The sequence below is a fragment of the Balaenoptera acutorostrata genome, chromosome 3, assembly GCF_949987535.1.
Source record: "Balaenoptera acutorostrata chromosome 3, mBalAcu1.1, whole genome shotgun sequence".
NCBI classification, from domain to species: Eukaryota; Metazoa; Chordata; class Mammalia; order Artiodactyla; family Balaenopteridae; genus Balaenoptera; species Balaenoptera acutorostrata.
In genome coordinates this window covers 14,502,789-14,527,758 of record NC_080066.1, presented here as the reverse complement: position 1 = coordinate 14,527,758, position 24,970 = coordinate 14,502,789, and the positions used below count along the sequence as shown (strand labels likewise).

General features: G+C 44.7%; 1 protein-coding gene across 2 annotated transcripts in view; it reads right to left on the bottom strand.

Moving 5' to 3' along the window:
• The window catches only part of NEBL (nebulette), a 357,059-nt gene extending 332,816 nt beyond the window's left edge, over nucleotides 1-24,243 (bottom strand). The window contains exons 1-2 of one of the 2 annotated variants that reach the window (XM_007189870.3): nucleotides 24,039-24,243; nucleotides 22,686-22,780 (exon numbers count right to left, since the gene is read on the bottom strand). In XM_007189870.3, the coding sequence (XP_007189932.1) occupies nucleotides 22,686-22,780; nucleotides 24,039-24,107 (164 nt within the window). In that variant the 5' untranslated portion in view covers nucleotides 24,108-24,243. The remainder of the gene's footprint in view (nucleotides 1-22,685; nucleotides 22,781-24,038) is intronic. The other variant, XM_057543126.1, reaches the window with a different exon arrangement.
• Between the last annotated feature and the right edge of the window lie 727 nt (nucleotides 24,244-24,970).

The following is a 24,970-nucleotide window of genomic DNA, read 5'->3' as shown; positions in this document are numbered from 1 at the left end:
ACAGGATTTTTCCAAGTTCCATCTAGATCAATCTAGGCCTACAGTACATTTGGGAAATAAAAGATCTATTTTTGCACATAAAACAATGCCCACAAGTATCCACCCTGATTCAGTCAAAAGTAGTAATTAGTCACCGATGATGATGGAAACCCCTGCTCTGTCCCTTTCCTGGGACCCTTGTGTCCTGGCAACTTCCAGGGATAAAACTCCCTTAAGGACAGGAGCCTCCTGAGAACTCTGGGTTCATTTTTATGATAAAATACACTCTTGTTTACACTAAAGGTGACACCCAATGTGTGACTGTCCCTTTGGCATATACACACCAAAAAAAAAGCATTTGGGGGCCTATTATTACATTATTTTCACAGCAGCCAGAGCGATCCTATTAAAAACCTCAGTTACACATCATATTACTCTTCTGCTCACTCCCTGGCCTCCTCCAGGTTTTGTTCAAGTGTAAGGACTAGATTTCCCTGACCAACTGATTCTAGATTGCAAGCCGCCCTCCAACCACCATCGACAAACATCCAACATTAATTCAGAACAGAAACCTCCAAAAATAAAAAGAGAAGCGTGTCATTTCATCCAAACACTTAACTGGCCTAGCCAAGTGTAGATCAGGTAACGTATTTGGTTCCAGACGCAAACTCAACTCAGAACACTAATTTAACTTCCTGTCGGGAGAGAATAAGGAGATAGATGCATCAAGTTCTGGTCCAGGAATCCAGTGACTACAAATCTTTTCCTATTTATTCTGCTAAAGTGAAAAGTGACTTCAAAAAATAATAATAATAAACTCTGTATCCATTTCCTTGTTTGCAACGATGTGAATTACAGAATAATCCAACAGAAAAGTAACACTGCCTTTTGTTCTTAGAACCAAGGTCTTACTCTTCTTAGTCTCAACCCCCCTTTCCATCCTTTGTGGATTTTCTCTGGCCTAGAACCCCACATCTCCAATCTGCTAGTCCCAAATTGTTACCACACACCATGCACCTTCTATCTCATAAATGTGCACTGCTAATGGTAATAGCTAACATATATGGGTCAGGCATTTTACATGCATTGTCTCATGTACATCTCGCAACAACTCCAGGTGGTAGCTGCTATTATTATCCTCATTTTACAGATAAGGACACTAAGGTTGGAGAGATGAAGTGATATCCGATTGAGTCCAGAGCTCAAACTGAAATGTCCTACTTCAAAACTTGGGCTCTTAATGACTACACCATACAGCAAGGTCACAAAGGCTAATAAATTACAAATTAACTTCTCAAAATAAAAGTACTGTAGTCTTCCCTTATCCGTGGTTTCACTTTCCACAGTTTCAGTGACCCACGGTCAACCACAGTCCAAAAATATTAAACGGAAAATTCCGGAAGTAAACAGTTCATAAGTTTTAAATTTCGCGCCATTCTGAGTACGGTAATGAAATCTTGAGCCACCTGGTCTCACCCGCCCAGGATGTGAATCATCCCTTTGTCTGGCGTATCCCACCCATTGGTCACTTAGTAGCCCTCTGGGGTATCAGATCGCCTGTCATGGTGTCACAGTGCTTGTGTTCAAGTGACCCTTATTTCACTTAATAATGTCCCCAAAGTGCAAGCGTAGTGATTCTGGTGATCTGAATATGCCAAACAGAAGCCATAAAGTACTTTCTGTAAGTAAAAAGGTGAAAGTTCTTGACTTAATAAAGAAAGGAAAAAATTGTATGTTGAGGTTGCTACGATCTACGATAAGAACAAATCATCTATCCCTGAAATCATGAAGAAGGAAAAAGAAATCTGCATGCTTTGCTTTCGCACCTCAAACTGCAAACGTTACAGCCACAGTGCGTGGTAAGTGCTTAGTTAAGATGAAAAAGGCATTAAATTTGTACAATGAGATACTCTGAGACAGACCACATTCACATAACGTTCATCACAGTGTATTGTTCTATTTTATTATTAGTTATTATTGTTAATCTCTTACTGTGCCTAATTTATAAATTAAACTTTATCACAGATATGTACACATAGGGGGAAAAAAACATAGTGTACACAGGATTCGGTACTCTTGGCGGTTTCAGGCATCCACTAGGGGTCTGGAACGTATGCCCAGGATAAGGGCAGACTACTGTATATACAGAAATAAAATGCAAGTCTTTACAGTGTAGAAGTAAGACGCAGGACTGCATTTATAATATTTGTTAAATGGTGCACAGTGTAATAGGCCACATAGAATAGAACAGGCAGAACAGGAAAAAACGATTCATGACATGTTTTTCAGAAATGTTTCACTGTTTTTAAGAAATGTTTGCTAAAAACTACCTTAATGGAGAGAACAATTCCCCAGCTCAGAAGAGAATACCTGATATTATTAATACCATACAGAAAAATAAATACTCTTTGACGCAAACACTAAAGTCAAACTTAGAAAGGGAGTCACAATGTAAATGATCTGAATGTTAACTTTTCCTCTCTGTCTGCTGCACTCCTGGGCCTGCACAGCACCTGTATGTTTAGAAACTCACAATATGAAGCAGAGTATGAAAAAAACCACCACAACTCTCAACACGATTCAGAATGTTAAAGAGACGATGTATGTGCATTTTCCTCAACAATATCATAAAATAAATCTTTAAGATTTTGACCATGAAGATTTTTTTTAATTTTATTTTTTATTTTATTTATTTATTTATTTATTTATTTTTGGCTGTGTTGGGTCTTCGTTGATGTACACGGGCTCTTCTCTCTAGTTCCGGCGAGTGGGGGCTACTCTTCGTTGTGGCGCACGGGCTTCTCGTTGCAGTGGCTTCTCTCGTTGTGGAGCACGGGCTCTAGACACGAGGGCTTCAGTAGTTGTGGCGCATGGGCTCTAGGCACACGGGCTTCAGTAGTTGTGGTATGCAGGCTCAGTAGTTGTGGCTCACAGGCTCTAGAGCGCAGGCTTAGTAGTTGTGGCACACAGGCTCCTCGGCACATGGGATCTTCCTGGACCAGGGATCGAACCTGTATCCCCTGCGTTGGCAGGCGGATTCTTAACCACTGCGCCACCAGGGAAGTCCCACCATGAGAATTTTTTTAATTGAAGCTTAAAACTAACAGAAAAAAAAAAAAGTAATTTCCCTCTCAACCTCTCGTTCAAAATCTCAGTCCTACAGAAAATCTAAAATAATGTGAAAAGGCATTCCAATTTGAAAAATATACATCTGGAAAAGAGTACTTTTGAAATCATAAGTACTGTGCCCATAAAAATTGAACACTTCAGCTTTAAAATTCACACTCAAAACCCAGGTAATCTCTGCATTGCTAAGACTCAAACAACTGCTACACTTGAAAAGAAGACTAGAGCTGTGGAATGGATAGAGCATTTCCCAGTTCTAGATAGAAGAGAGAGATTGGGCAAGAGACACTTGGAAAGCAAGTCATGCTCCCGGTGATGGAGAGCTATGCCTTGATCTTTATATACACTTTTTTTCTTCCTCTCACAATCAATCCCTCTGCACAGATTAACCCCACTACATGCAGACAGGGGTGGATGGGCCCCAGGCCACCTGCCTCTGCTGACTCTCAAAAACCAGATGGGTTACTGCACTACGGTCTCAGGCCAGGCCCAGAAATCCTCTTTGGGGTCAAAGGTTTTTAGAAAAATTTAAAAGGTCCATCATACATCAAGGCTAAATTTCTGGCCACTCAAGTGGTAAAAACAGAAAGGACCAGTAGAAACTGTAAAGAAAAAAAAAAATTAGAGGCATTCCTTTATCTAGGGGAGGAGAAATGACACTAGGACAACTGGAGAAAGGTGGCTTGGTCCTTTTTTTAAGGCCCTAAGAGCTTTCCATTCGGCATCTTATGGAGCAAAAAGCAGCCACGTATAAATAGACAAAGAGTTACCAAAAAATTAACTCAAGACAGAAACATCAACAGGACTTGGGAGGCATTGATAGCTAAGATCTGATTACGAGGAGGAAAAAGGAGTGTGTTTGGGGTTTGTTTTCAAAGTCAGGGGGTGAGGGTGGAGAAGCAGTGCTGTTTTTCAAAACACACATGAACTCACTGGGTGGATAAGATTTCTATCTGGTAATAAAGTTCACCTGGGAGAAGAGGTTAAGCAGAGAGCACGGCTACTGAAAACAAAGCAGGACCCACACAAGCCTTATCACAGGATCCACCTGCCCTGCAGGCCTGGACCTGTACTTTTCAGGAGCCCAGCACTTACACTTAAATGCCTACATGACAAAACTCAGTCTACTCCACTACCTCTTGAAACACAGATGCAATTCTTCATCACTTAATAAAATAATAAAGGAAGTTTTAAGAAAGAGAAGCCTTCTGAGAAACTTTCATGATCAAATTAATAATTAAATTCTGAAATGGAAAGATAAATCCTAAAGTGTAGGAATATTACAATGATAAATCTCCAGACGGGAATCTTTCACACGAACTAAAACATGAAGTCACAGTCAGGAGATTTCCCCCCCGCCCCTTTCTCAAAATAAAATGATAAGGACAGTCATTTTCTATGAAATTTTAAACCATATTTCTTCTGGCCTTTTCCACTGGAAACTGAAATTCATTTCCCTATAAATATTTTAATGCCATTCTCCTGCGAGCAAGAAAAATCCATCAGAGCACAATTTCATAATTGTTTCACAAGCTTACAAAGCACACAGTGTCACAAAGTAAAGGTCCTGGGTGGACGAGAAGAAGGTTATTACACCTTGAAAATAAGAGTGAGGTCTTGAAAATATAGCATCAAATGAAGAAACAGATACTGTGGCCAATGTGTAATAATTCAAATGCAGATTAAACCCTGTGCCTGCAGGGGAGGAGGGGGGAATACACTCACCATAAATTTCATTTATGAAAACCAATAGTATTGAATACATTTTTTAAAAAAACTCAAAGTTCACTGTGTATATATTTCCCTTCTTCTGTACCATCAAAAAAATAAAATAAAATAAGGCTAATTTTGCTTTGAATCTGTTAAGGGCTGAATCCCCTTAAAAAAGACACGTTGAAGTCCTAACCCCCAGGATCTCAGAATGTGGCCTATGTATAGACAGGGTCTTGACAGAGGGAATCAAGTTAAAGTGCGGTCATTTGGGTGGGCCCTAATCCAATACGACCGCTGTCCTTGTAAAAAGGAGAAATTTCGACACAGACACATAGGGAAGGTGATGTGAGGAGACACTGGGAGAAGATAGCCATCTACAAGCCACGGAGAGCGCCCCAGCACAGGTCCTTCCCTCACGCCCCTCCACCCCCAAAAAACCAATCCTGTGGACACACTGATTTCAGATTTCTAGTCTCCACAACTGTGACACAATAAATTCCTGTTATTTAAGCCACCCATTTGCGGTACTCTGTCCAGCAGGCCTAGCAAACTAATACGGAATCCATAAGGATTCTCCCAAACCATCTCTGTACTTATCTGTATGAGGATTTTGCCAGGAATTAATGCCAAATTTATTAAGCTGTAATTTCTACAATCTGTCTCTTCTTCCCCATTCTAAACTTGGGATATTTTTCCATCTCCAAAACTCCCAAAGCTCTCTTTTGCAGATAATTTCTCAAAGAGAACAGGCAATAATGAGTATAACTGATGCTTAGATGGTATCAAATCTGTCAACTGTTTACACAGATTATCTGATTTATTCCTCACAGTAACCAGAAGAGGTAGTAAGTGTTATTATTATCATCAACTGAGGCACAGCCTCATTTGCCAGATGGACTGACAGGACATCATTTTACAGATGAGGGACCAGGGGCAGAGCCAGGGGAAGTAACTAACGCAGCTGAGCGCCCGAGTCCATCTCGTAATTGTCCCACCACATCTTCTCTTGTCATCAAGGGCCAGGGGACCACGATTTCAATTCCAGGACCTTGTCCACAGGGCCTTCTCAGGACCGTACGATGCCATTCATCTGGGTCTAGAGAGTCCAACTTATTTTATTACCATGAAGAATGCCTTGATGTTTTCTTCCTAACCTTACCCTCCTGGCCTTTACTTTAATTTCTTGATGATGTTTATGGGTCTTTTCTACTTTTAAATATCTTCTTCTTCATTGAAAGGAGGAAACCTAACTAGGAAGCGAATATTTCTACTTTTTTCTGTGTCATTTTTTATTATCCCAGCATCTTCCCCAAGCTTCAGTTCACCTTTTTTTCTCAGAACATGAGTGCTTTCAAAACTCTTTCGTCGTGAGAATTTTTCACAAGCCATGACTCATGTCGGCCTTTAGCTTTCCTGACCCGAATCTTACTGTGTGTTCATTTTTGATTTCTCAGTTTCCCATCCTTTAAACTGTGTGTCGTACTAATCGGAGCTCGGAAGGCTCCGGGGGGTGGTGCCCTATGCTGTTTTTTTGTCTTTCGGTTTTTGTCTTAAGAGGTATTCCTCATTTTCTCCCTCACTGGAATAATTAACATGTTTTCTATCAGAACTTTACGTTTCAAAGTCTTCTACCTCATGGAGGCCCCTTTCTTTTTACTCCTTCTTTCGTTTATTCAGTAAATATTTATGAAAGGCCGATTGTGCGCCAAGGACTTCTCCAGCCCCTGGAAACACAGGCGGAACTGAACTCATACATGGCTCCCGTCTCACAGAGTTTCTCATAACCCGGGGCTCCCTGGACACACACACACCCCTTTGCTTCTCACACACTGAACAGGTGTCCTGAAGTCTGGGATGTGGTGGGACCAGCCATCCCCCCTTTCACTCCGATGAACTTCAAGGTAGTGAGACCACTTGCTCTAAAATCCTCACAACCACTGCATCTCCAACCCATGCTTCCTCATTTTCCATGTTCAGTCCGAAGCAGCTTGAAAACAACGGAACTGTATACAAAAGCAAAGTGAAAAATCAACTGACATTCTTTTTTTTTATATATACATATTTATTTATTTATTTATTTATTTATGGCTGTGTTGGGTCTTCGTTTCTGTGCGAGGGCTTTCTCCAGTTGCGGCGAGCGGGGGCCACTCTTCATCGCGGTGCGCGGGCCTCTCACTATCGCGGCCTCTCTTGTTGCGGAGCACAGGCTCCAGACGCGCAGGCTCAGTAGTTGTGGCTCACGGGCCCAGTTGCTCCGCGGCATGTGGGATCTTCCCAGACCAGGGCTCGAACCCGTGTCCCCCGCATTGGTGGGCAGATTCTCAACCACTGCGCCACCAGGGAAGCCCTGACATTCTCTTTTAAACTTTCAGCCGCTGTCTCAGTAAAGCCTCCCTTTACATGGCATCCAGCCTCTGTGCCACAGTGTAAGTATGTGGAGAAACCACTAGTTATCTTTTCCATCCACGTACGTGGCCCCGGTCTGCCCTGAGTTGGTTTCTCCTTCATTTTCATCCTCTTCCAAATGTTCTCCATCACTTGTTCCCCTTCCGGTTTCTTTCCTTCTATACATGGACCCGCCTATGAGATCTGTTTCTTCTCTAGCACCGCAAAGCCTCTCCGCCACCAGGGTTTACTGATCAGCCTGTCCTGTCCCCAACACACACCGGTCACATCTCTGGACCCTATGAACCATCGTTAGTGTCTATGCTTCGGTACAGATGGGCGAGACCATCAGTATTCCCCTGCTGGTATCTTCTGAGGATTACTTGATCTTTCCTCCATCCTCCACTCAGGTACTTCTTTTTTTTTTTTTCTCTTTATCTTGTTCAACAGACTTTATTGTCAAGAGTGAAAACTGTTTCATAGTTGTCTTTACATCCCTCAGAATTTTGTATATGATTGCCTTGCATTTGATCTGAGTTCCACAAATATTTGTTTAGTTGAATTACCCAAGTTTACTGTGAGGCCCCATGTTTACATTCTTTAGATGAAAACCCCCCCAGAAAACCTAAAGCAATAGTGATAAAACACTGAACTGAATACAGATTCTTTATCCTCAAATAGAATACAAGGGGGTGTCACCAAACTGTAAATTTAACTTCTACAGAGTCTGCCCTTAGAGTGAACACCATACGTAGCATCCCAGCACCATTTTCTCACTGGAGCTTTCCCCATCCCTCCCCTCTTGGTCAAAGTAGAAAGACATTTGGACATGGTGAGTGGGTAACGCACCACGGATCTGGATGTGTTTGATTCTAGAAATAAGTCACAAATGTAGGCAAAGTTTTACCTGAAGAGACATGGAGAGAAAAAAAACAATAGTTTCTACATACTGAGAACTCGTAGGTACAAGGTGCTGTGCTGAATTCTCTATAAATAACAAGCTCTACTATCACGGCACCTCCTATTTACAGATAAGGACAGATGAGGAAACTGTGACAAAGAACTCTTGAGTAACTCTCCCCAGCTAGTGAATGGCAGGGTTGGGATCTGAGGTCAGGCCATCTGGCTCCAGAGTCATTACTCTCTGTGCTGTGCCACCTCTTCAAAATGATTGCTAACCTTTCCTCTTCTTTTCAATTTTTTATTTTATGCATTTTTTTTTAATTTTATAGCTACTTTTATTTTTATTTATTTATTTATTTTTGGCTGTGCTGGGTCTTCGGTTCGTGCGAGGGCTTTCTCCAGTTGCGGCAAGTGGGGGCCACTCTTCATCGCGGTGCGCGGGCCTTTCACTATCGCGGCCCCTCCCGTTGCGGGGCACAGGCTCCAGACGCGCAGGCTCAGTAGTTGTGGCTCACGGGCCCAGCTGCTCCGTGGCATGTGGGATCTTCCCAGACCAGGGCTCGAACCCGTGTCCCCTGCATTGGCAGGCAGATTCTCAACCACTGCGCCACCAGGGAAGCCCCCCAATTTTTTATTTTTATACAATTTCTAAAGGTTATTTTCCATTTACAGTTACCACAAAATATTAGCTATATTCCCCATGTTGTACAGTACATCCTTGAGCCTATCTTACCCCCAAGAGTTTGTACACTCAGATCCTTCTTTTATGTTACCACCTTTTTTCTCTTAGGGAATTAATTTTTAAATCCTGAGTAGCACCCTCTCCTGACCCACCAGTCTGCACCAGAGAAAGATGCCAGCATTAGGAGGCTTACTATCAAATAAAGGACTGTTGTATCCTGTTCAGCATAAATGTGCTTTTAAAGCCAATCCACACATGTTTATTCAGTGGCTCTTACATACCCATCACTGCAGAAAGAGAAAACAAACTGCTTTTCTTTCAACATCTGTCAAACTGCCATTATACAGGACACTTCCTGGCCAGCAGCCCCCATGTACAAATTATAGGTACTTTCACTGACCGCTCAGCCCCTCGGGTACATATGACACAAGAGGAACACAAATAAACCAGCTTCCTCACTCCTGGCCAATTAAACCTGACGTTACGTAACTACCATAGAAAAAATAAAAATAAAGACCACAGAGGCAAACCTTCTAAATAGGATTTTCCTTGTTTAGCAGCCTCTGAGGAAGAACTGTTCTAATATGGTGTTTCTATTCCTGACAGGAATAACCCTTAATTATTATGTGCCTTAAGCATCTAGACATTTTAAAATAGAATTTGACTTAACATTAAGAAAATCAGGGACTTCCCTGGTGGAACAGTGGTTAAGAATCCACCTGCCGGTGCAGGGAACACAGGTTCGAGCCCTGGTCCGGGAAGATCCCACATGCCGCGGAACAACTAAGCCCGTGCGCCACAACTACTGAGCCTGAGCTCTAGAGCCCGCGAGCCACAACTATTGAGCCCGTGTGCCACAACTACTGGGGCCCGCGCGCCTAGAGCCTGTGCCTGCAACAAGAGAAGCCACCGCAATGAGAAGCCCGCGCACCGCAACGAAGAGTAGCCCCCGCTCGCTGTAACTAGAGAAAGCCCGTGTGCAGCAACGAAGACCCAACGCAGCCATAAATAAATACATTAATTAATTTTAAAAAAAAGAAAATCAGATAACTACATCAGTGACAACAGAGAAGACTTTAGCACAGTGAGAGAGAGCAAGCGCTCGCTCTGGCGTGGGGGATGGGGACGGGGAGGAGGAGGAAGCACAGATCCTGCTGAGTTGTTTTGGAAGTTCTGGAAATCTGGGAGAAAAGACAGGATTGAAGAAAATCACTAAAGAAAATTAAATTCTTCCGTAAGAGAATGTAAAGACTTTTCATTTCTCAGGGATTAATGCATTAATCCCTGATTACATTTGTTTCAGGAAATAAATAAATCATACTTATTTCTGGGAAAAAATATATGGATAGGCAAGTGAATGGCTACATGGCCTGATGTCTAAAGCACAGGAGTTCGTCCTGAGACTTTTGACAAACATAGTTGTAACAAAGTGATTTTACCTACTCCCTCTGTAGACAACATTACTCTTGTCATCTTTTGTTTGGCTGCATGTCAGTGACCAATAATCTAGCTATAAACGTCAATATTTCCACCTATCAGAGGAAGTGGTAGCTATTGTTCATGTGTATTGTCAGCCCAAGCATGGCCAGCTCCGCTGGGATCACCACACGGATCCTCATGGAAAGAAAGTCTGTTCCTTCCTGTTGAGTCTGCTCTCTCAGTGAGGGACGCCTGAGGCTGAGCTGCACCCCCAAGAGAGCTGCTGGGCAGTGGGCTCTATGGGGGGACACTCACCAAGCACATGGTAGGCGCCATGGTGTACAAAGGTGATTGGGACCGTTCCTGCCCTCAAGAATGTAATCTGCTGATAGGGAAGACTTGCTTATTTAAAAAAGAAAAACAATCTAGAGAGTTATATCAAGGATCCTTCCATAAATAGGTCCTCCCACCCACCACCTGCGTGCAGGCTGTCAACCATTTATATGCCTCACCCAACTTCTACTGATTGACAACATAGACATGGTGGGTTTAGATCGTCATTCTTGTCATAATGGGATAGGAAGGTTCATGATATGAAAGGGAGGCACTGTCTCCACGATGCAAACAAGACATCTGATGAGGACAGTGAGAAGCAGGCCTGTTGTATGATCATGAATTTGACTAGCTTTAGTCCCTGGTTCCTGCAATCTACTCTAAATAGTTGGAATTTCCCTAGAGGAAATATCTTTGATATTCATGAGCCCCAGGGTCCATATCTGAGTTGTGCTAACAAGATGCTCAGGGTGGGGCTGGCCACTCCAGAAATCATGGGATTAGAGGGTTGGAGCTTTGAGTCGGGTGAGGTAAGTGGACCTCCTCTAGGGAGGGGAGAGGGGATGAAGTCTGAATAATCTGAGTCATCACACCTGCACAATGAAACCCCATTAAAAACTCTGGACACCAAAGCTCCAGATTTGGCAGAGATTCCTGGTTTGTGACCGCATGGACGTGTTGGGAGGGAGGGAGGGAGACCCCTCCTGATTCCACAGGGTGAGGGCAGGGAAGCTCCATGTCCAGGACCCTCCCAGACCTGGTCCTACGTGTCTCCTCACATGACTGGTCCTGCCTTATGTCCTGTATGATAAAACAATAATCTTAAGTATAGGACTTTCCTGAGTTCTATGAGTCGTTCTAGGAAACTGTCAAATCTGAAGGGGTTGTGGGACTCCCTCCCCAAATTTGTAGCTAGTTGGTCAGAAGTGTGGTTGTCCTGTGGACACCTGAACTTGCAGTGGCATCTGAAGCAAGGGCTGTCTTGTTGGGGACTGCACCCTTCACTCATGGAGTGGTTAGTGTCAGAATTGCACTGCAGCACTGCAACCCCCATTCTCGATTCCTGAAACACAAGCCAGAAATAATCCCTTTAGAAGCAAAGCTCAGCTGACTTGACTTCCCCACCCTCAACCCAGCTCCAACCTCAGGCTAAGAACTTCCATGGTCCAATCTCAGCAGGAAATCACCTTGAATGGGAAGACAAACACAGTTCTAGTACAAGGCAGGCTTTTTGATTAAGTGATATAACTGAAATATAAAAACTACAATGGGCACACAGAGAAAGAGTCCAGTAATTGACTGAGAGATTCAGAACGGCTTCACAAAGGTTGCCATGGCTGTATGCCTTAAAGATGAAAGCAATTTTAAAACAAGGGAGGATAAGATGGCTTAAGAACAGTGTAAGGAAAGAGTTAAATCACTGTGTCAAGTTTAACAACAATGAATATCCTATCTAACTTTTATTACCTCCTTACTGTGGCTAAACTTATTATTTTGATATTCCAATGAATCCTTAAACCTATGAGGTAGAGTCTATTATGATACCCATTTTACAGGTGAGGCAACTGAGACTTCGGTTAGGAAACTTGATGAAGGCATCAGAGCTGGCAGTCCAGTGTGGCTGGAGAGGAGGGTGAAAGGAAGTGGATAAAGTATGAAAAGCCCTGAGTATCTATCAGAAACCCAATTTTTTTCTTCTGTAGGCAGTGGGGAGCCATCAGAGGTGTGTGCATAAGGGAATAATATGACCAGAACTGTGGTTTCAAAAGATAAACTGCAGTGGCAGGAAAAGCATTCAAAAAGAGAAAGACTAGAACAGGGAGACCAGGTAGGGGATGATGGTCAGATCACTGGCCAAACAGGATGAGAGCCGGAAGCAGGGTGAGGACTGAGGGAATGAACATGTGGGGATGGGGAAGGAGGACAAGGACGTCTAGAAGATGACAGAGATACACAGGGCTCTGGGTGGATGGTCGGAAGAGCAGCCAGGAGGAGATGGTGCAGGTATCCAAACAGACCATCAAAAATGCATCTGGGGACCTCCCTGGTGGTCCAGTGATAAAGAATCCGCCTTCCAATGCAGGGGACACGGGTTCGATCCCTGGTCGGGGAACTAAGATCCCACATGCCGCTGGGCAACTAAGCCTGAGCGCCACAACTACCAAGCTCGCCCACCTCAACTAGAGCCCGCATGCCGCAAACTACAGAGCCCACGCGCCCTGGAGCCCGCGTGCCACAACTAGAGAGAGAAAACCCGCACGCCACAACTAGAGAGAATTCCGCACACTGCAATGACGAGCCCACGATGCAATGAAAGATCCCACATGCTGCAACTAAGACCCAATGCAGCCAAAAAAATAAAGAAAATAAATGAATAAACATACATCTGTTTATATGTCTTTCTGTACTGATGTGTGCATTTACTGCACCATTCTTTTTTTTTTAACACCTTTATTAGAGTATAATTGCTTTACAATGGTGTGTTAGTTTCTGCTGTATAACAAAGTGAATCAGCTATACATATGCATATATCCTCAAATCTCCTCCCTCTTGCGTCTCCCTCCCATCCTCCCTATCCCACCCCTCTAGGTGGTCACAAAGCACCAAGCTGATCTCCCTGTGCTATGCGGCTGCTTCCCACTAGCTATCTATTTTACGTTTTGTAGTATATATAAGTCCATGCCACTCTCACTTTATCCCAGCTTACCCTTCCCCCTCCCCGTGTCCTCAAGTCCATCCTCTACATCTGTGTCTTTATTCCTGTCCTGCCCCTAGGTTCTTCAGAACCTTTTTTTTTTTTTTAGATTCCATATGTATGTGTTAGCATATGGTATTTATTTTTCTCTTTCTGACTTACTTCACTCTATATGACAGTCTCTAGGTCCATCCACCTCACTACAAATAACTCAGTTTCATTTCTTTTTATGGCTGAGTAATATTCCATTGCATATATGTACCGCACTGTTCTTGATGCTCCCATGTGCTGCCTGAATTTGGTGGAGTTCACACTCTTGATGCAACAACAGATAGCGAAGTCAGATTTCAAGATGGAATTCAATGTTGGCGGGCAACCAATTAACTCCACACCCCACATCTCTGGCCCTAGGCTGCACACGGCCATCCCACGCCTCCACGCTCTCTGTGTGGTTGACCGGCGCCTGCTCTGGATGGGTAATGAGCATCAGAGGAGCCCATCAAGGATTTTTGTCTAAATGACTTTTCAGACTGCCGAGCTGAAGCAGAAGTATACCAGGCCACTGGTCTACAAATAGGTCTGAGGCTATTCAAAAGTACACACATCGAACTAAGTTTTCTTCTAGCTCCTCCCAGGATTTGCCGGGAATGAGTCAACAGAGTGTGGAAAAGTAAACAGAAGCTGAACACAACGTGACTCCCTCAAGGACTCCACTAAGAAAAACACACAGCTGACCACAGATAAAATTAATGCTGGGTTTCCAGTGCTGGAATAAACGATCCTTGCCACTCAAACCTGGTCCTTCCCACAATTTCCTGTTTTCTGGTTATGTCTGTGCCCTACGTCTAGGTTCGACGAGAGAGGCTGTGGAACCGTTTGATTCATTAGCAGAACTTTAGAATCAATAATCATCCTTCTACCAAGTCCTCAAAATGTTCTGGGCACTCAGCTCATAAATATTATTCTAGCTCCCACTTCCCACACTGCAAGAAGCCTAGCTCTTCCTAATAACGCTGACTAGAGGAGAACGAAACAGAAAGGAAAAGAAAAGAAATTCGACTTCCCGTTCCTCTGGAGACGGAGCTTTGAGGGGGCCCTGAATCTCTGGAGGACAAGGTTGTCATGTGTGGGTATGTCTGCTTTTCTCTCACTCCTGACATTCCCAGGAACCACTCATCCTTTAAAGCACTCATCTGAAAACGTTTAAAGAAGACATACCAAAATGCACTCTTACACAGGTCCCTGACACATAATCAATACCCTTTTAAGCACACACATCTGTATCCTGCATTAACCTTGCATCTCACCATAATTTAGGAGATATTGCTGTGCTCCATCTCCAAATGTTTTCTAATCTGACATCACTCTGTAACAGATAGATCATCATAAAGACACGGAAACATTTTCAAATGTGGCGGAACTCAGGACATGATTTGTAAATACAGCCTTCTACAATTTCAAAGGATACTAAAATTCATTCGATGTCATCAATGGTTCAATAGGTAGCTGAGAATCAGATCATTTTGCATATACACTGGAACCTTTTTATTTGGTTCAAATAAAGTGTCTCCTTCCCTCACTTTCAATCATCCAGTTTTAACAAAACAAAAAACAACTGTCATCCTCCCACATCAGATCTGTGTGCAAAAGGTCTAATTTTTTCTAGGCAGTACGTAACCAAAAAGTCAGATAAGGCAGATTATAACTGATGCAAACTAGAATCCCTACATATCACAATATCCTCCCATAGAAATGGTTGCCTGTAACATTTTCTCCTCTCTTTAAGGGGGAGATATGAGACAACAGCTTTCAATTTATTATAAATAAGGGAGGGGACTAACATTTGTGTACTAATAGGTGTCATTTGATGTGCTGAGGCTTACACATATTTCCCCCTTTTCATTTCTATAAAGTTCCTCTTAGGTAGAAATTATCCCATTTTACAGATTATAATTAAACTCAGAAGAAACTAAATGAGCATCCATAAAGAATCTTTTAGAAAGGAATCATATTTTGAAACCAAGCCTGTAAGCAGTGAAAGGAAATTCCACCACGTTCACTTTGTTTTTATTTATTTATTTATTTATTTATTTATTTATTTTTGGCTGCGTTGGGTCTTTGTTGCTGCACGCGGGCTTTCTCTAGATGCTGCAAGCGGGGGCTACTCTTCATTGCGGTGCACAGGCTTCTCATCATGGTGGCTTCTCTTGTTGCAGAGCACAGGTTCTAGGCATGCAGGCTTCAGTAGCTGTGGCACACGGGCTCAGTAGTTGTGGTTCACGGGCTCTAGAGCACAGGCTCAGTAGTTGTGGCGCACGGGCTTAGTTGCTCTGTGGCATGTGGGATCTTCCCGGACCAGGGTTCGAACCCGTGTCTCCTGAATTGGCAAGCGGATTCTTAACCACTGCACCACCAGGGAAGCCCAGCACGTTCACTTTGGATTGGCAAAGGCAAGCCTACTCCTTCAGTGGGAAGACTTTACTCCTTGGTATTCAGACCTGGTGAAGCTTGGCCCCCAGACCACCATTCAGTCTCCGCAACGCCTCTTCTCAAGCCAGCTCCTCTAGATGCCCAGCCTCAGAAGGTACTCAGCTGGCCCACATCCTGAACTTGGGGGGGAGGCAGGGACCACACTCTGAGCTGCAGCATAACCATCACACTCCCTGACGCAGCTAATCTCTATTGAGCGCTGACTGCCAGGCTCTGCGGAGATGGGGTGAGCAAGACAGATGCCCTCAGAGCCACCCTACGCTGGAAGAGGGTGCAGACAGGTAGGCTCGTGCTTCCTCCATAGGATGGTGAGGGCTCTGAGGGCTGAGCTGAGTCCTGAGGGACGGCTGGTGTGGGATAGGGTGTGGCTGGCACAGACAGAGAGAGTGAAAGTAGCGGCTGTCTGAATTCATGGACTTTCGGCATAGCGTTGTACAGGCCGGCAGCTCCCAATGCTCTGTGATGTGTGGGGCGTTAAGAATACGGAACTAAGCTAGTGCTTCTCAAACTTTATTTGACCATATCTTCCAGCAAAAATATGTTTTACATCATGATGCAGTACACACGTTACACATATAATTAGGAAAAGAACATTTGCCAAAACAATACTCTTCCCACTACTCAAACCCATTCTGATATTGTCTCTCTTCTTTCTAAGTTCTAGATACAACCCTCGAATGGGTGGCAACCCATAGTGTGAAAAATACTGGTATAAACCTTTTAATAGGCATGGCTGTCATTTCTTTGATACATAGTTGACCCTTGAACAACATGGGTTTGAACCGTGCAGGTCCACTTATACACGGATTTTTTTTCAATAAATACTACCGTACAACCCGATGCCTGGTTGCTTGAATCCGAGGATGTGGAACCACAGAGGCGGAGAGGGCCGACCGTGGACTTGAGCAGCCTCGGATTTTGGTATCCGAGGGACGGTCCTGAAACCAATCCTTCATGGATACTGAGGAACTTCTTCTTCTGCCTTTTACCCTCCTTTTCTTCCTTCACCCCTCAAAAAAGTACCGCCGAGGAAATAAGAACACTACAGTTTCCTGAAGGTCTGTTATGTGCCAGGAACTGGGCTGGAACCTTGACATGCCCTGTCTCATTCATCCTCACACGGCCCTGCGGGTTAAGCATTACTATTCCCATTTTACAGATGAAAAAGCTGAAGCTCAGTGATCAAGAGACTCGTTCAGTAGACCATGACGGAGCCAGGATTCGAATCCAGTTCTGTCTTGCTTCAAATCTCCAATCACCCTACTGTGCCTTTCATGAAAAGTTCTTAAGTAATTAAAGCTAACGTAATAACAAGAATTTCCTAAGTCCCCTTGAGATAACTCAAGTCCTTGGAGTGTTATGGGACCAGGTTTGGGAGGCCTCAGCAGAGATAAGGGAAATATGAGGTGGAAAATATCTCAGGTTTCAATTTAATTTCCTTCCATGTCCTCCGAGTACCCCTTAGTAAAGGCACTTGTGGGGAGTCACCAACAGAGAAATGGTTAGTGAGAGCTACTGGGGGGCTGGCCTAGACAGTCCCCCTCAAGGCAGGCAGGCTGAACAGAGCTGCCCGTTCTGAGTGGCTCATGACCAGGAGCACCTTGCCCGGCATCTTCCAGGCTGTAGACAGTCCATACATATTCACAAAACGGAACGCTAACACAGGCAGAGCGAAAGTAAACACAGAGCATGGCTCCTGCTGGCTGATTTTTAAATTGGTCCAAAATTATGTTAAGCGAAACTATCTGTTGAGAAGGAAGCGTCTTTGGAAGGATAACTAAACATATTTATAGCACAGACACTTGTGTTCTTTCAGCCCCCTAACTGAAGATACATTTGACACAGATACAAGGGATATTTAACGTGAGCAGGTCAGGACAAATGTTCAGCCCCCCCAAAAAATCTCTGCAAAAGTGACGATTTGGGGAAATTATTGGCAATGCTCCGCAAAGCGACTGCATCGTAAACTGATCCTTCCCTGACCTAAAAAAACTTGATGTTTGGCGACAGTACATTAACTGGCCAGTCATTGGCACTGCTATTTCTAAGTGATGATACTGCTGAGAATACTTTAAGAACTGATGTATTTTCTACAAACACATAATAAATGCAATTCTGACACCTACAGTAAGTTAAATTATTTATTTGACAAATGGTCTTTAGGGTTTATATTCTTTGTGGGGCTTGCTGGGTAGCAATACATTTATAGTTTAACTTGGCATACCAACTCACATACAAATATGAGCTGTTTTTTGTCTAATCAGCTAGTGTTATTTTCCTAGCACCTCTTAGCAATAAAAATATTGCCTAGTCCTCTTTTCTTTGCAAGTTCCATGATGGGAAAAAAATCCTGAACGTGCAAAAGAATCCATTGCCTGCTGATGAAACATAAAGGCTTATGAAAACATGGCATGTCCTCAAGTAGATCAGTTTGTTTTTAAATGTTTTAGTAGGGTACACTGCTGCATTAGGAACTAAATGTGTATTATGCCTAATCTTACATCTAGTGTGTACTATACTTTGATCATTCTATCAAAATATCAAAATTTAAATATTAGGTAAATTATATTTTATACATGTTCTTTGCATGAAGTCAAACAGGAAACTTGTTTCTTCTCTAAACACACAAGAATATAAACAAGCAACATATTTAGACCGAAGAAAATACTCACTACTTCATTCCATTTAAAAAAATGCCCCCAGGTATCAATTAAAATAAAAAGCCTTTATGTTTTCTTAAAACAATCCTAAATGTCTGCTTGTGCTTTCAAATATTTTCAGCATATTTTAATATTTATTTTAAAGTTTCTTAAGTTAATTACATGTTATTTTTACAAGAAATGCTACGTAAATACTCTTCCTGAAAGCTCTAAGAGGTTATGTAAAACAACAGAAATGACAGCAGAAATTAAAGAACTGATATTGAATCTCCAATAATCAAAAGTTGCCATTTTCATAACAACTGAATGTAAAGTATCAACCTTAATTGGATCCTGTATTTTTTTTAAAAAAGCTATAAAAGACATCCTTAGGACAATGAGGGAAACGTGAATATGGACCAGATTTTAGAAGTTATTATGAAATTTTTGTTAATTTTCTGAAGTGTGATATTGGCTCTGTGATTCTTTAAGAAAAATATCCTTATTCTTAGTACATGCATGAGGTCCTTTTTAAGAATGAAATATCTTGATGCGTGACACCAGCTTGATGCCTGAAACTAACAAATGGTCCCAAAATAATAAATATATCTGTACATATACTAGATAAAAACATGAAGCAAATACTGCAACATGTTAATACGAGTTACATCTCAGTGGAGAATATTCAGACGTTCATTGCATTATTCTTTTAACTATTTTGTATATGAAAATGTTCACAATAAAAAAGTTGCAGTGGGGGAAGAATAGTCGTTTTCATTTAAGCATGTATGTGTATTCACTCCTGAGTCAAACTAGGGGCAGATAAAATATGACTTTATATGGACACAGAATGTTTCATTTCCCAGTAGCAGTATACTTCAGAGAATCAATTTTCCACCACTGACCCAGAGAAATTATGGCAGCCCTTCCGGCCAAGATCACAGGGAACAGCTGACTGACACACACCACCTGATTCAGAGCAGACGCATCAGGATCCCCAAACGGTAATCCATGCTGACCAGTGAATTGACATGCCAGCCTGCGCCCTTGGAAAAATAAGGGTGGAGAATAGGGGCCTTCCAGCATGGAACCTTTACAGCAGACAGAACCTGCAACTTTGCTGGGCTCGTTGTCTGGGAGACAGCATATCAAGCTGTGACATGAACGTAAAGCTAAATTAGACATTTAAACCATCGATCCTAGTCATTCACCCACTAAAGATGGATTTCTGTCTTACCCTGTCTCTCTGCTCCATAAAGTGGACTACCGTGTTCAACATTCAGCAAAAAAAAATCTGAGATGCTACTCCCAAAACTCAACTTAAATCTAATAACAAAGCACTAGAATTATATAAGAAATTTTAGAGAGAAAACCTGTAAGCATTCAATGTAGATATAACGAAAGTATTAAAAAAATAAGACTCAGACCTATGAAACAACATAGCAGGATGTTTCTTATCTACAAACAGAGGTTTTTTTGTTTTGGGGTCCAAATCTCAACAGTTCTGGGCACTAGTTCACTACGAAGTGAGAGGGCCAACCAGCCGTCCATGACTTGCTGCAGAATCTGATATTCTTTTTTAACTGGAGTGAACTGAAACTCAGCAGTAAGCATTGAACTTTCAAGTGGCCCGATGCAATCAAAGACTCCACTTCAGTTACACTTCTTTTTTCTGTACTTTTATTTTTATCATCTCTTTTTCTCCCTCATTCAATGCTTTATCTGTATGTGTGTGTATATGTGTGTGCCCTGTGTGTGTGTGTATATACACATATGTTTATGTGTGTGTATATATATACATACACATAAACACATTATGCATACATATACACATATACATATATATTTGTTGCTGTCTTCTCCTTTTCTTTTTCCTGTCTTTCCTCTTCCTGTCTTTCCTCTTCCCCTCCCAATTCCTCCAGAGCCACCCAAAGGCATTGGTAAAACCTAGTTAAACTTCAGGCTGTGAGAATTTGTTTAAGGTGGCCCCTTCATGTTCACACCCTGTGTAATCTCCTCCCCTTGAATCTGATCAGGACTTATGAGTATGATGGGATGGCCACTCCAATGATTAGGTTACCTATATGTTTGGCAAAGGTGAAGGGACTTTGATTATGTAAAGTCCCATAATCATTTGACTTTAAGTTAATCAGAAGGAAGATTGACCCAGGTGGGCCTGACTTAAGCAGGCAAGCCCTTTAAAAGATGATCTAGAGGTTAAGAGGTTTTCTCTCCTGTTGGCTTTGAAGAAGTAAACTACCATGGATTCTACAGCAGCAAGAAAATTAATTTGGCCAAAAACCACATGAGCTTGGAAGAGGACCCTGAGCCTCAGATAAGAACACAGCCCTGAGCAACAGCTTGACTGCAGTGCTGTGAAACCCTGAGCAGAAAATCCAGCTTAAGCTATGTCTGTACTCTCAACCCATGGAAACTGTGAGATAATAACTGGGTATTGCTTTATGCTGATACGTTTGTGATAATTTATTATGAAGCAATAGAAAATTAATACAGTATCCTATTTGGATTTTGTATTTAAGAGGGTAAAAGCATACTGCACTTGCAATGCATGGGTTCATACAAACTTAATCACATTATTATAATTACCCCATCCTACTATGCATAATAGCAATTCTGAGTTTTATTCAGCTCAGGAAATAAAACTCCAGAACCTAAAAAAAAAAAAAAAAAAAAAAAAAAAAAAAACTTCAGGCTGTGAAACTAGAAAGAATCCTGATGTGGCCCATGAAGCCTGATGGAATCAGGCCACAGGCTAGAAGAGTTGTGGGAAGAATGGTTCACTTTCCTTTAACCAAAGAACAATCATCCTGTCTATGGGTTGTCGAGGGCCCTTTCCCTTCTAGGGACAGCTACCTGCCTTTGATCTTTAACCAGCCCTCTACACCTCTCTTTAAGAGAAGCAGGCGACCACGACACTGGGATCTCATTTATTGCTTCATGTTATTCTAGTAAGAGGCACGATACAGGAGAGCTGAAAACATCAATGGTTTGGGACTATCTGTGGACTTCACTCATCCAAATCATGAATTCTGTTCAATGCCACCATTTTCTGATTTCTTGAAAAGTTTCTGGTGTATTTGTAAGCACTAAGCTAGGACCGAAGGAAATACAAAGAGTTTTTTTTTTTTTTAGGTTATTCATCAGAGAGGTATGAGCACATTACATTCGTTTACCAAAAATTTACCGTCTATGAAAACTCACTCCCATGAGTGAAGCATGAATTAACCATGGACCCTCCATCTCCAGGAGACCTGAATAAACCTCTTTCCAAAACTCCAGGGAGAATGCATCTCTGGCAATGCTCCAGCCAGAAGGCGAGGGATCCTCTGCTGCCTCCAGGCTGGAGAAGCCCCCACAAGGGAACCAGGAAGAAGGCGGCTCAGCAATCAGGGCCAAGAGCCCACCACTGAAAATAATCTGGGTGGGGGGATGCTCAAAAAGTGGGGAAACACACGCCGAGGGCGCCAAGGTAGCCATTTGGAAGCACTGAACAATGTTTACAATTTGTCTCTAGGAGTGATCTGAGCCCCTTACCGAGGCTTATCCTCTCAATGCCTCAATTTCTTCATCTGACAAATGGGGAAAATAATAGTACTCCTCAAAGTCATAGGGTCTGTAATGATTAAATGAGTCAGTAATGCATAAAGTGCTTAGAATAGGGCCTGGCACATGATAAGCACTGCATAAATGCTACCTAATCGCTAGTATTATAAGCTGGAAGCATGCCAATGGAAAAGCCTACTAAAGAAAACTTACCTTCTTTAATCCCCACCGAGAGACCTACTACTAACCAGTTGGAAATACCCAGGTCTCAATTCTTTGGTTCCCTTTTTAAGATCCAGCATCTCTGGAGTGGTCTCAGCTAAAGCCAAAGGAGCAAGACTCCTTTCTCTAAGCAACGAGGTTCGGGCAGAAAATGCAGTATGGCAACATCATATGATAAAATGGAAACTGACATATGAATAAAATGCAAATCTATCTGACATGCATTTCAGAGCACAGGTGTTCTCAGTGTCTAAGTTCTGCAGCTTCTAACAAATGTCCCTAACTCTGCAACACTGTGAACCTCAAGAACTAACCTTCTGGTTGAAGACACACAAATTACCCTGCACATCAGAAAGACATAAATGCAATGAACTTCAACAAACTACATGGCCCCAAAGTATGTGGCATAAACAGGTAATTGGCCACTGCCACACCTGGGTGACACAGCAAGTCAATTCTTCAGAACAGGCGAATCCACTCACTTCCATGCCCTGCTGCTGTACCACACCTGGCACACTATGTTGACAATACTTACGCATTACAATAGGGCTTCTTTTCATAGCCTTTGTAGTTGTTCATGTTGAGAGCCATCTTGCAGACTTCACAATGGAAACATCCTTTATGCCAATACTGAAAAAAATAAATATTTAAAATTATAGTACAACGCCAGTTCTTTCCAGGATGGGTACAGAAAGGAGACCTTTTTTTTAGTGCATCACAAGTCCCCGTGTCTGAAAATACTACAACAAAATGACTGTAGGTACCAGTGGCTGTTTGCCGACTTTCAGTTAAGTAAACAAAGCAGGCAGTTATTAAAATGGAGTTTTAGATGACTCTCCGCCACAACGTACAGACTTAGATGGAAGAAATGTCACGGGCTCTACCCGTATTACACTTCTATGAGCAGCCAAAAAGGAATTCTGCGCTTGGTTAACGGAGAAATGGAGCCTGTGAAGTGGCCTCGAAAGGAAACCGAATCCAGTTCAAAGTGCCTAAACAACACTGTTTGTAACATCCCGATAAACATGCGCTCACCGGAAGTCAGGCAACCCTAGGTGGCCGGAGACGCACTATGTTAAGTACCCCCGGCCCCCCCATCCCTGTCCAGCTTCCACTAAATTGCGGGAAAGGCGGACTCTGTCTGGGATGACTGTAGGGATGACGGCGTGCTCTTATGAGGCATCTGTATGACCACACGCAAATTTCACAGGGACCGCCTCCGGCTGGGTTCAGCTGTCAGTCGCTCAGGCTAGCGCCAGGGTCTCCCAGGCTGCTCAACTCCATCCACGCCCGGGAAGGGCAGGGAAGCAGGGCTGCGGGGGCCAGGCTAGAGCCACTTCCTCTGGAATTCCCCAAGCGAGTGGATTAGCCCCCAGTGGGTCTGGCTCGCCGCGCTCAGCCCGGGCTCTCCGGCGGGGCTTATTCTTAGCAATGCGGCAGCGGCCGCCCCAAGACATGTTAATTACTATCTGCCTCTCCACCTCGCCGCCCTCACGCGAGGCGCTGGGGGCGGGGGGGGGGGGGGGTGAGGTGGCGATCCGGGCGGATCCTTGAGGTGGGCGTGCGGGGTAGTGAGGGGTCGCAGCGGAGGTGGGAGGCGCGCGGTTGGCCGAACTGCCCCTGGGGGCCCAGCCCGGGCCGCGCTCCTCCAGGCGCCCTCCGCAGCCGCTCTGCCGCCGCCCGCACCCCGACAAAAGCCTCTCCCGGTTCCAACATCACGATCGCCAAGCGTGCTCTCTGGCACTCCTGCGGGCATCTTGCTTCGCGTGCCCTCACCCGGGGCCAAGACACACAGACGCGCACACACACGCACAGACCCACTCTTCTCTTTCCATCCCAGATGCCAAAACTTCTCCGAGCAGGTGCAGCCCGGCGCCCCCTCGCTCACCTTATCCAGGCAGTTGACTTTCTCCGTGGGATACACGACTTTCCCGCAGCGGGCGCACTGGGGGTTCATTGTCGCGGTTCCCGGGGGCGGCGGCTGGGCGGAAGCGACGACGGCTGGGGGCTCCGAGGAGCCGCTGTGACATCCCCCGGCGAGCCCCGCACCGCCTCCGGGCAGGCGGGAGGGCGGCGCGGGCCGGGCGCCGGGGTCGGGCGTCGGCGCGGGGCCCGGGGCGAGCGGGCCGCGCGGGGCGCGGGGAGGCGGCGGGGGCGCGGGTGGGTTCGCGGCGGGGCCTGGCGCCGGGGGACGGCCGCGCTCTCGGGCTCGGCTCCGGCTCGGGCTCCGCGCCGCTCTCTCTGCGTCGCTCGCGCTCCAGGTACCGGTGACTCACACAGGCACTCGCTCCCGCCCCTCGCGCTCACTCGCTCCCCCGCCTCGCCGCCGCGGCGCAGGCCAAACCCACCGGCGCGCCCCGACCGAAGTGACAGGGAACGAGCACGTTAGGCCCCGGGGAGGGCGGGCGAAGCGGGGGAAGGGGGAGGGCAGACACACGGCAAGCTCCGCAGACCGCGCGGGCTGCGACCCGGAGGCCTGGAAGCGAGCCTCGCGCCGCTGCCGCAGCGGGGGCGGCCAGGTGGGCGGCGGCGGCGGCGGGGAGAGGGAGCGGTGGGGGTGAGAGGACGCGGGGCTGGGAGGGCTCAAACCCACGCACTCACTGCCCCCCTTCCTCCTGTCTCCTGCCCCGGCTGGTGCAGCCCCACTCCCAGGCAGACTGACGTTCCCGGTACCCAAAGGTCGCGCGGGGAGCGCGGGGCGGGAGTGCGCCCGCCCTCCTCCTCCCGGGCCCCGGGTCGCAGGCAGCGGCGCACCAACGCCCGCGCAGCGCCCCGTCCCCGGGCGGAGGCTGGTCCGGACGCGCGCAGCGACGCGCTGGG